General features: G+C 54.3%; 2 protein-coding genes across 2 annotated transcripts in view; one reads left to right on the top strand and one right to left on the bottom strand.

Moving 5' to 3' along the window:
* Positions 1–453, top strand: part of dgkzb (diacylglycerol kinase, zeta b) — a 16,084-nt gene extending 15,631 nt beyond the window's left edge. Inside the window, exon 31 of the mRNA XM_086148913.1 lies at positions 1–453. This exon is cut by the window's left edge and continues 221 nt beyond it. The gene's annotated coding sequence lies outside the window, so the exon portion shown is untranslated.
* A 6,424-nt stretch (positions 454–6,877) lies between these two features.
* On the bottom strand, positions 6,878–10,778 carry irx5b (iroquois homeobox 5b). The gene is made up of 3 exons (XM_086148745.1): positions 10,172–10,778; positions 9,264–9,642; positions 6,878–7,525 (listed from the first exon to the last, which is right to left on the bottom strand). The coding sequence occupies exons 1-3, from the start codon at positions 10,412–10,414 to the stop codon at positions 7,077–7,079; spliced, it is 1,071 nt and encodes a 356-aa protein (XP_086004871.1). The 5' UTR covers positions 10,415–10,778; the 3' UTR covers positions 6,878–7,076.
* Positions 10,779–12,072: the final 1,294 nt, after the last annotated feature.

The raw sequence follows: 12,072 nt of genomic DNA, 5'->3' as shown, positions 1-12,072 counted from the left end.
ACACACACACACACACACACACATGCGCTTCATATGTAATAACACATTCTGTTATTGCAATGTAATAACACAGGAAGTGTGTTTGTAGAAATGTAAACACTGACGTTCCTCAGATGTTCTTCAGATGTTTGTGTGCTTCTTAGCCAGCAGATGCTGATGTAAATATCAAAGATGCAGAATGAGTTTCGTCCGCTCATCTTCGTCCGCGTCATGAATGACAGGTTGCTCGATCTGCCGTCTCTCCGCGATTGACGGCCGAGGTCGGGCGTAAGCCCCGCCCCCCCGGCCACATCTGAGCCGTGATTGGCTGCGATCCCACACGATGACCGAACATCCACTTCCTTCTCATGTGTTTTTTATTTTGAAAATCTCGGGTTGTTTCACAAAAGTCCCGTTTATCCACCTGCACGTTTCCTTGGCGTGGCAGGCGCAGAAAACACACAAATAAAAGAATAAATGAAACGGACGCCGAGCGCCCGACTTGTGAGGACGTGACTTTATCTGACTCTCCGTTCTCAGCGAGAAGCGTTTCTTGAGCTTCAACTTGAGGCCACCGAGCACCAAGTCCAGCCTCTGGCGGAGACTCAAAGTCAGCGGAGAAGACGATTCGCCCTGATGACATCATCACGGCGCGCCGGGTCACCCGCGGGAACCCCGTGAGGCGCCGGGAGGCGGCGAGCTCGTCGCACGCCAGTCCGCTCAAACGGGCCACATGGCGAAGCGACGGACGCCTTCTCTTGGTGAAAAGAGCCGGGCATCGGGTGGTTCATCCTCTCTGGGAGGTGGTAGATGTTCTTCCAGGTGGTCGCAGCAGAAGCTTCCTTCTTCATGTCCATCACAGCAGGTGAAGCTCCTCACAGCAGGACCTCCTGAGCGCTTGAACTCTTGAAAAGTGGCGAGGCAGGACTCTTCGCCGCCTCCTTCATGGGCCGGGCGTCCGGTGTGTGTGCTGTGGGCCACGGTGGAGACGCTCAGCAGGACCTCCTAACCTGAGATGCGGCTCACTTCCTAAAACGACGGCGCCGATATTTATTTAGCGCCCTTTTTGTGAAAGAAAAAGAAAGCAACAAAAATGAAGTACGTTTCAATAGTTGGCGTCTCTCATCACATCTTCGGTGTTTCACCCCGGTCAGGACAAAGGGGGTCCACGGAAACCCGACCGAACCGAGTCCCTCAGCTTGGATCGAGAACACGGTCCCGTCGCTGTCGGTGATTCTTTGAACAACACGTGGAAAGTAGCTTTCAAAATCAAACAAATACGGCGGCGTGGCTCCTCGCGACGGACCCGACCGTGAAGAAGCCTCACCGGAGGTCAGGGACCGGCGCCGTCCTCCGGAGGCTCGCCGGGAAAATTTCACAGAAGAAGAGGTGGAAAAGCCCATTCGAGAGCTGCCTACATCCCATAATAAACAGGCGCGAGGTCCAGGAGAGGAGTCGAGGGAGAACCCGAAGCCCGGAATCAGATCGAAACAGCTAATTGACGCTTGTCGCTACGGCGACGAAGCAACGCCGTCCCAGTCCGCTCGTTCCCGCTGCCCGGGGGGCGGGGCTTCACCCGGGCGGGTCGGCTGTCAATCACACAGGTCCGGCTGTTCATTGGCTGCTTTTATTTTGAAATCCCGGCCGCGTCCCGCGCGGGACCAACCGGCGGCCGCGGAGCTCCCGCGGATCTCTTCGGCGCCTCCGGTTGGTCCCGGTATCCACGGCGACGGCCCGGCGTCCCCGTCTGAGGACGGCCTTTGTCTCCCCCCCCTCCCCCCCCCCTCCTCGCTCCGCATGAGGCCGGCTGAGGCGAAACACATGCCGCGTCCTTCCCGCCGCGTGCCATTCAGCGCGGAGGTCACCGGAGACCCGGCTGCACGCCGACGCCGCCATCTGCTCCTCGCCGGCGGCCAGCACTCCGACGCCCCGCCGCGCCCGGGGCCTTTGTTTACGGCCCGGGGACGCCGTCTTTGAACGCCGTGCCGTCAATCACACCCGATGGGACGGACGGAGGATCCCTCACGGCAGCTCCGCCGCTCGGGGCGACGGCGTCCGACGCTCTTCGGCCGGCGTCCGACGGCCCGGCTCGGATCCCGGCTCGGCTTCTCCGGCACCGTCTGCCGGTTCGGTCCAGCAGGACCTCCCGTCACATGCAGACCTCCAGCATCCACAGCCCTGGACGGAGAGCAGCAGGAGGACCAGGACGCCCGCCGGCAGGCTTGTGTCGCAGCCCGGGTTAAACGGTCAGGTGACTCACCTGAGCCAATCACAGACAGAGGAGTCGAGGACAGAAAGGTTTGGAGACGCCAGCTGTTTGCGATCGATGAGTTGATCGATCGATTTATTTTCGGAAAGTTCAAGTAAATGCGGCGTTCCGTTCACTGTTTTGTCTGGAAGAGGTTTTGACAAACGTGACGCGCGCGGTGACCTTTCCGAAGACACCGCACGCTTTGAACATTCAATCTGATTCCGGAACCACGGAATTTGTATTTTGGAGCTCCTGGATTTGCCGGAATGGCAGAACGTTGGACTGCGGCTCTACATTTCCTGAAGGACCCGCATCTCCACCGGCGGCGTGAGTAGAACCTTGACGTGCACGTGGGCCGCCGTGCTCACACGGCCACTTTGGCTCAAAGTCTAGCAGAATGAACTTGACATTTTTGCCGGTATTTTTGGATTTAAAAGACGAGAACTAAGTACATAAATAACTTTTGGGTGGAAAGATTTCAGTGAACGTTGAACATTTCGAGCCTGACGTGCAGAATGAAGAAGAAGAAGAAGCGGTTTCGTTTAACAGCTTGGAGTTTTGACACGACAGAAAAATAAAATGAAGTCTAATAGACGCAGGATAAGGAAACTGTGCTAAAACAAATGAAGCTGTTTCAAGGATTTTTTGACAGAATTTAAAGATTTACAAGTATCAGTTCAGAGTTTATTAGACGATGAGGCCGACAGCATCGACTGGCGGATCAATTTATCTGGGAAATTTTCCCGAAGGCGTGCAGAGATGAGGTGAAGGCAACGACCACAGGAGGAAGACGGTGAAGTCAAAGCTATCGATGGAAACGTCTCAATCTGAGCGAGGATGAAGACACGAGCGCTTGTAGATCGAGCTGGATTTGGATCCGGAGGAGGCCGAACTGAAAGCGCGGCGTACGAGAGAGCGGACTCAGAATCTGAGCCGCAGAAGTTCAGCGGGAGACGGAAGAAAAGAGTCTAGCCAGACGTCACACTCTGCAGAATCTAGAAGAATCTAAAAGAGAGAGTAGATCCTCACTCTGCTCTCTTTACTGACGAGTTAAAAAGACAAAGTGAAATAACTGGCTTGTTGGTCAGGCAGCAAACACTCGCTTCTTCCTGGCAGAGAAATCCATCTTTTTGATGGCGATGCTCTGCAGTCCAGAGCAGCTTCCGGCAAACACACCCGGCCCGCCGCTCTTTTTAATCCGGCACAATTCATACTTGATGTGAATGATTGACTGATTGGATCAAAGAATGCAGGAGCTCAAACAGGAGTTTATTTCATTTTTGGAGCCACTTGACAACCCTTTTCCTGAGCTGAATGACACAGATTAGCTTTGTGATTTAGCCTTTGCTGTGGACGCACCGACACCAGGGAGAAACAGTTTGTGCATAAAATGCAAGCAAACGTCAGAGCCTTCAAACCCGAGCTGGTTTTATTTTCAAAGTAAATGTCGGATGAGTCTGATATGAACTATTTACTAATGTTTTTTTCATTTTTTTTTATATGTATCCTATCTTGTGGTGACCCGGCCCGTCTGTCAAATTTTAAAAGTCAATGTGGCTCCTGAGACAAAAAAGTTAGCCCACCTCTGGTCTAGATGAGATGATGAGATGATGAGATGAGAACAACTTTATTAATCCCGAAGGAAATTGTTGTGCCAGAGTTTCAAGTACAAAAACATAACAGTAATAGATAAAAGTAGAAAGGAGGAAGAATAAGAAATATAATGAAATATGAATTGTTTCTAGAACCTCCAGAAACACCACTGCCATGGATATTACCGGCAGCGAGAGCCAAGTCCAGAACCTGGAGGCCCGCGGCAGTTTTGTGCCCGCGGACCGGCTGCAGCGAGGGGGAAGCTAAGAAACAGCTTGAGATTCGGTTTGGAAACCGCTTTATAAAACAGCGTCTGCCTTAAACTCCGGCCCGAGGACGGCAGCTGCCATCCCGCCGCGCGCGACTCGGGCGGTCCGAACTCGTTTTGGAGGAGTTTGCCGCAAATATTTTCGTGCGCGTCGAACCAAAGGAATCAAGGCGCTTTCTTGGAATCTATTCAACCCCTGAGGCGTCTGATGAAGCGTCTTCTCGGAGAAGCGGCCCAGGAGGAGAACCTGGGCCGCTCCAGACCGTCACCCCTGAAGGTCCCATCCCGGCTGCTGTGCTTTGCCCCGTCACCATGGCAACCTGTCCCATCTGGCTCGCGGGTCCAGGAGGATCCCTCCGGGCCCGGTGTCGCTCTCTGGCTCGTCGCCACGGAGACGCTCCGTTCGGTCAGGTCGGCGCCACCGCGGCGGCTTCCGGTCGGCGCCGGGGGCCCACGGGGATCTTTGAGAGACGGCCCACGTCCACAGCTGGAGGAGCCTCGGGTCCTGGAGCCTGCTGCTCACACACTCTGGGTGTCCACACACACACACACACACACACACACACGCTCCGGTGCCGCAGGATGTGTGTGACTGGAAAATAACCACCATGGAAGGTTCTCCAGATGTTCGGTCAGGAACCCGCAGCCATACCGGCCCGAATGTCAGCAGCTTCTCGGGAGGTTCCTGCCTTCAAAACAGTTTTCCATGGAAGCTCTTGTCTGACCGTCTGTCCTCTGCGATGCTTCTAGAAGGTGACCTGGTGCTCCAGGAGGGCTGCGTCCTGACCCGACGCAGGTCACCTGACCCGACGCAGGTCACCTGACCCGACGCAGGTCACCTGACCCGACGCAGGTCACCTGACCCGCCCGCTGCTGGTTGCTCGCCGTGTGTTGGACGTCAGCTGTCCATCAGTGGATGAACCCGTGAGGATGGAGAACCTGGAGGGAACACACAAGTTCATTTTCAAATAAACCTTTAAGGTGTCAATCAAGAGGAGCAGGACACACACACACACACACACACACACACACACACACACACACACCAGCAGGAAGCAGAGAGTTTCTTCCATGAGGAGTTTGCTCGGTCTGGAGGAGAGTCTTCTTCGTACAGCACCATCAGGGAGGAGCTGCCTGATGCTGTGTTTGGGCCTCCTTCTTCTTCTGCCTCTCCTCCTCCTCCTCCTTCTTCTGCTTCTCCTCGTCCTCCTGTGAGGTGAAGGAGGAGTGTGTCGTCAGCAGGTGTGATCTTCCTTTCATTCATTTTTAATGTGTGGTTTGTTTGTGTGATTGGAGCAGCGAGGCTGCAGCCAGCCTTCACTCTGCTGATCAATAACCCGCCGTCCGTACCAGGGCTGAATTATTAATCAATCCCCTGTCACTCACACACACACACACACACACACACACACACACACACACACACACACACACACACAGTTGACTTTACCTGCCGCGGATCAATATTTCCCGGCCGACGAGGAGGAAGTCGGACATCCGGAATCGGAATCATCAGTGTTCAATTATTAGCCGTCAAACGGAGAGGTGAAGATCCCAGCAGGAGGTGTTGAGCTCCGCCAGGTGGAAACAGAGGGACCTTCTTGTCGGAGGTTCTCCGCACCTTCTCCCTCCCCGGATCTCTCCGGGTTCTCCATCTTCCACCCAGTCGGCAGGTTCATCGGAGGAAACGAGAGGGTCGAAGGTCCCGGACGGCCGGATCAGAAGATACGGCTCGTCCACGTCAAATATCTCACGCGACAAACGGGGATTCCAGGAGTTTCATCTCAACGACATGATGAAAAAGCCCTTCAGCTGGAGGAGCTCCTCCTGCGCTTCCGCTGCTCGGACACCAGGTGGAAACCGAGCTCCACCTTCGCCGCTCCTCCGCAGGCGTCCGGCGGCGCCCGACAGAAAGCTAACCGAGCTAATTCAGAGGGAATCTGAAGCTCCAACCAGCGGATTAAGGTTTGAGGTTCGTCAATCTTCTCGTCTTCTTCCGGTGTGTCGCGTCGCACCGTGGAAGTTGTGGGTTTAAGGTCGGAGATCTGAACTTCGGTGAGCGGCGCACGGCAGCGCGAGCTCGTTGATGCTAAAGCTAATAGCAGCCGCTGCCGCCTCGTCCCTTCAACTCGTCACTATTCAGACGTCTTCCAGACACATTTGATGCCGCCGACTTCCTTTCTAATGAGCCGAGGCTCGTGTTTTTCTCTCCACCCTTTTAAGGTCAAAGTGACAGGAAATGTTCTTGTAGGATAACGGAATTCAAGCGCTGGCATTTAGAAACTTTCTATATGTCATTTTCCTGTGTGTTTACATTTTATAGAAAATGTCTCTGGCTGTGCAAGCGGGCCGATGACGGCGCACGGATAGAGAGGATCCGTCAATCACCCTCCTTCCCTGGTTCCTCCACGCCAGCACATTTTCATCCCTTCTCTGCCGTAATTTGAAGAGTTTGAGGGAAATAGCTGCCAAAACAGCGTTTCTCTGGCGCCACAAAAGCCCCCCCCACGGCTCCTCCTGCGGAGCGTCCGGCCATTTCCTCCTCAGGGGGCGTCTGATTGTCAGCCGCCGACGAATGATTCCGGCTCCGCCGCATCTGCGGGGACCCTTTTTGGGGCGGAACGAGATCAATTCAAGGATATTTGGAGGAAAAGGTCTGCACGTGAGGGACTCTTTGCGGCGGCTCACGTCCGCAATATTCAAAACAGACGCGTCCCACGGGCGCGCCTCGATTTTATCCCGACAGAATTTCAAGCCTGCGAGACAAAACAGAAGGAGACGGAGGGTTAAAACTGCAACTGAGGTTTATTTCCATGTTCGGTTAAAAAAGAAGGAGCCGCGGAGCCGCTGTGGTCGGCGGGCCGCGGATAGAAAGGTACAAAAGTCCGGTGTCAGTAAAGCGTCCTCTGACGGCGCAGGTCGCCATCGGCAACGCGGGGGAACGCCGCCGCCGCCGCCGGCCCATAAATACAGTCTGGTGTCGCTTCACGGAGGTCCGCCCCGCTCGGACCCCGGGGGCCGCTGGTGTAATCCCTTTAAATGTGCGATGCCTCCCTGCAGGGGAGCCAGGGGCCCGAAGCCCGAGTAGCCCGGGATGAAGGGGGAGGGGTAGTAGAGGTGTCGGGGCAGGGCGGCGCCGTGGGGCAAGGGGGGCCGCGAGGCGCCGCTCGACGACGACTCCGCCGCCGATCTGCATTTGTCTGAAGAGGTGGCGATCTCCGCCAGAGACCAGAGTTTGGGTTTGGGCGGCGGGGGGCCGGGGGCCACACACTCCTTCAGCGCCAGCGGGGCCGCCTCCGGGGTGTTCTGACGGAGGGGGGGCCCCGGGGCAGGGGGCCGCCCCGTCCCACCAGAACAGTCAAAATCCAGGTGTGTGGCGTCGCCGCCGTCCCTGTAGATGGTCACGCAGGATGTCCCCTCTGAGGACCCGCCCACTGCAGACACACACACACACACACACACACATATATTACTGCTGGGTTGGAACCCCTCAGTGACATCCCCCCCTCACACACACACACACAAATGACTACTGAGTGTACGGAGGCAGAAATGTCTTTGAAAATACATGCAAACACACACACATTTCACGGCAGATCAGGCATAACAGTGTTAACTGATCAATCAGCTTGATCGGCAGCTGGGGATATAGAGGCTTTCTCTAAAGCGATCCTGTTCTTTATCAGACAGATATCACACACACACACACACACACACCCTGCAGACGCCTGACGGCAGGCCGACCCAGCGGAGCAGGAAGCCGAGCTCTTCCACCTCGGCTGACGTTCCTTCAGCTGCAGGCAGGACATCGGGAGGATTTAGAGAAACACCGTCTTTGGCTTTTATTTTCTCAAATACGTTTTTTTGGTGATTCACTGCGGGACGGGACACTACGAGTGCGCACACACACACACACACACGCCTGCTGGGGTCAGGGGTCAAAGGTCGCACGTCCGGTCGGTCTGGTGTGTGAGGAGGATGAGGAGCGTCGGGAGGTTTTTTAGTTTTTTCCTGCTTCCAGCGATGCGTTCAGGTGCGTCGCCTCTCACTGTCATACGGACAGATTGGGATCGCCGTATTTCCTGCTAACTAACCTTCTCTTTTTAAACTATAAAGAAATGTTGAGGATTGAATAAAATTAGGTTTTAGATTTATGGCATAAATATTATAATATAAATGTATAAATATGAAATGAAATGAAATCCCCTGGAAATGATTAAACACCATTTTAATAAGTAATGATCACCTCCCAGAATGAATTTGATCCCCTCAGTTGAGATGATCTCCGTGGATTTAGAGTGAAGGAAAGGACAGGAGCGGCTTGAAGGGGACCGAGATCCACCCTGATGTTCTCACGTTTCGGAGGAGGGTTCTCACGTTCTCCGCGTGGAGCCTTCGCACGAACCGCGACTCCGGATTAGATTTATTCCCCAAATCGGCCGGAAGATTGGCGGGACTTTACCGGGACAATGAGCGGATAATCCAGGTGCGAGTGACCTCCGGATTGCCGCGGATTAACACAAGAGTCATTTAACGACTCCGACGGGAATTAGACGGAATGAATGGCCGGGTCACGCGCTCGACCGTTCATTCAATTGAATTCAATTTAATTTAAAAGACGGGTGTCTTTTGACCGAATTATCCGCGCGTCTTTGTTGGTCCATTATGTAGTTTAACGTGCAAATTAAATTGTGTAAAGGCATCATCGCCGCGGCAACCGGAGCTCGCCGGCGAGCTGCGGGGCGCGGGGCGGACGGGCTTCTTTGTTTCTTCTCGGGGTGTTCGTGACGCCCTGCCCTCTGGATTAAACATCACATTACATGACACCTTTTCTTTTCCTCTCCCTCCCCTGCTTTTATCCGCTCAGCCTTTCCTCCTCCTCCCGTTAACGTCCGGCCGGGCGAAGGTGCAGGAACCTGCCGCTCATCTTACGACCGATCCGCTTTATTTTTCCCTAAAAATGACCTGTATTTACATTTCTTAAGATGTTTGGCGTTTGGGCTCAGCTCCCCCTGCCTTTTGTTTTTCTGTCTGGGCCGGACGAGGACAGAGGGGCCGCGGCCGCCCTGAAGAGGTTACTAAACAAGTTGTGATGAAGCGGATGCAGAGATTATTCATTAATCTGCGGGCGGCTGTTTGCCCGCTGCCGGATTAGCGCGGCCCCCGACTCACCGGCGCGGCCCCCGACCTCCTCCTCCTCCTCCTCCTCGCGCTCCGGCTCGCCGCCGTCCTCCTCGTCCTCGTCCTCGCTGCGGTTGCGTGGCGTCCAGGTCATCTTGTTCTCCTTCTTGAGGCGGCGGCGGGCGTTGGCGAACCAGGTGGAGACCTGCGTCAGCGTCATCTTGGTGACGATGGCCAGCATGATCTTCTCCCCCTTGGTGGGATACGGGTTCTTGCGGTGCTCGTGGAGCCAGGCCTTCAGCGTGGCCGTGGCGTCCCGCGTGGCGTTCTTCCTGTAGGCGGGGTCCCCGTACGGGTACGAGCCCAGGGGCCCGAAGGGGTGGTAATCCAAGGAGCCGCCGATGCCCGACGACGGGTCGAACCCCGGGCTCTGAAACAGGAAGCGCCCGGGTCAAACACGGAGCGTCGGCAAATTCGAATCAAGCCCTTGTCAAACTGAAACTCAAATAAATAAATTGTTGCCATCATAATAATAGACAAAGTAGAAATAACAAATAAATTAAATCCCAAACCACCTGATCACAAGGAACTGAATTTGTATTTAAATGTATAAAACATACACTCCTCTTCTTGTGATGTATTAGAAAGCCGTACATTGTTAATGCATTTATGTCGCGGTAGGTAGGTATATTATTCTAGTAAATGAAGTGTAACAAGGCTGCGGCTCTTCATCCTCCTCGTCCGTGTGGCGGGAAGGAAACGGAGGCGACAAAGAAAATGTCAAACTGAGAATTCAACTTTTCTTTCCTTCCGTTTTTAAAGACAGAAAACGACACCCTGGGTTTTTCTCATCACCGGACTGATCGTTTCAACGGCTCCTCCGGTAAAACTCTCTGACTGACGGACACCAAACTCCGCTCTCCCGGTTCCCGGTCCTCCGGTGCCCCGCGGAGACTCACCACGAAGGATCCGAGCGTGGCGGCGGCCCGGGGCTCCCCGCCGTACGGGAGGTGCGAGTTGAATCCGGGGGACGCGGCGGAGGAGCCGGAGTACGGGGCGAAGGCGGAGCCCGAGGCGGAGCGACCCAGCTCCTCCGTCCGGGGCCCCAGGATGACCCCGGGACCGGAGCCGAAGGACGGGCACGGGTGCAGGGCCAGGGGCACGGAAGGCTGGAACAGGAAGCCCCGCGGGGGGAACGACATGGTTCGGATCCGGACCTTCACGGGAGGCTCGACTCGCACCGGAGCGCCGCGGCGCGCCTCTGCCCGGGACACCGGAGCCAACTCAGGCGGAGGACGCAGGACCGAGACGCGAGCATCGCAGGCGGACGGACGACTCCGCCGCCGAGCAGGAGGCGGCGAGGACGGCGGGAGGGGGAAGAAACGGAAAGAGAGAGAGAAACAGAGAAACAGAGAAACAGAGAGAGAGAGTTTGTGAGGGAGGAGAGGATGGAGAGAACAGGTGAGAGGAGGGGGGGGGCAGCGAGAGTGGGTTGCAGGAGACCGAGGTGGAGATCCAGGACCAGAACCGGCCTGGCGTCCTGCAGATCCTGCAGGATCCACAGGAAGCTCCGCTGATCCGGTCCCTGCAAAGTTCCGAAGACACAAACCGGGCCGGGACAGTCGTTTGACTGCTTCCATCTGATTGGTCACTCCCGGTGTCAGTCAAACAGGAAGACCGCCGATTGGCTCAAACGGCGCGGCGGCGGGGTTGAAAATGGCAATAGAAACGCGAGGGGAAGTGGGCATGGCGTGAAAAGGAGAGGAAAAATGGCACTTTGCTGAAAGAGGGGAAAGAAACACGGATATTATGCTAATGGGACAGTACGCGGATACTTTGCTCGCTGAAGGATACATGGATAATCGGAGAGCCCGGGATCCTTGCGAGTGATGGTGACTCTTGGGAGCTTCTCTTGGTTCTGCGTCAGAGAACCCGCTGTTGACTAGTTGTGCCATGTTAAGCCTGATGTTTAACACTAACTGCACCGTGAGTTGTAATAAAGCCTCAGTCTCACTGTTAGCGCTGACAGAAACGGGGTGAATTAAAACCAACTTGCAAAGAGGTTAATCCTGAGAGCAAGTTATCCTTCGCTCCCATTGTTGTTTTGCCCCGCTCGCCATGCTATGCTAACAGGAGGAAACATGAAGAGAGGAGCAGACAGGTAAGAAATAAAAAAGAAGTAAATATCAGTTTATCAGAAAAACAAGTCTACGGCAGTCACCTATTTTTCTAGATAATTCTAAGATAAGAGCGAAAGACAGATGGGCTGTACTCTCTTGCTCACCTTGGTGCTAAGCTAATGCTAGTCAAACAGTGGCCGGGGTAAGCCGTTCCCTCGAGGATGGAGGTGTTTTTCTCCTCCATCGCAGTTGCCGTTCTCCTCCTGGTCCTCCGAATCACATCCAACCATGAATGTTTCATCCAGCCGTGTTTGTCCAGGAGGTTGTCCAGGTGTGTGTCCAGGTGTGTGTGCAGGAGGGCGGCTGCGGCAGCCGCTTCCCTGGACTCCTTTCCCGCCTTTTCCCTCCAATATGGCGGCCGTGGTCACATGATCAAACATGACCCCAGTGACCTTTGGCATTTAGGACTTTATTGTTTGACTTTTTAGAAGAAAACTCTGACATTTGCCATTTTCAAATTGAACGTAACAGTTTTCTTTTGACTGTTATTCAGGTTTCATTTTCATACTAATTTTCAAGCTTCTTTATTCTCGGCATTTAAGTTCTCGTAATGCTATACAGATTATTAGTCACGATTTTAAAATAAAATTAATTATTCATTGAGTGACTGTCAAACAGACACCCATTAATTCAAAAAATGTACACTATAAACAGTTTTTGGATTTTTTTTGTGTGATTCT

Source organism: Fistularia commersonii, chromosome 7 (assembly GCF_037954325.1).
Source record: "Fistularia commersonii isolate RoL2024-O1a breed Wild chromosome 7, RoL_Fcom_v1.0, whole genome shotgun sequence".
Lineage (NCBI taxonomy): Eukaryota > Metazoa > Chordata > Actinopteri > Syngnathiformes > Fistulariidae > Fistularia > Fistularia commersonii.
This window is presented reverse-complemented; position numbering and strand designations above follow the sequence as displayed.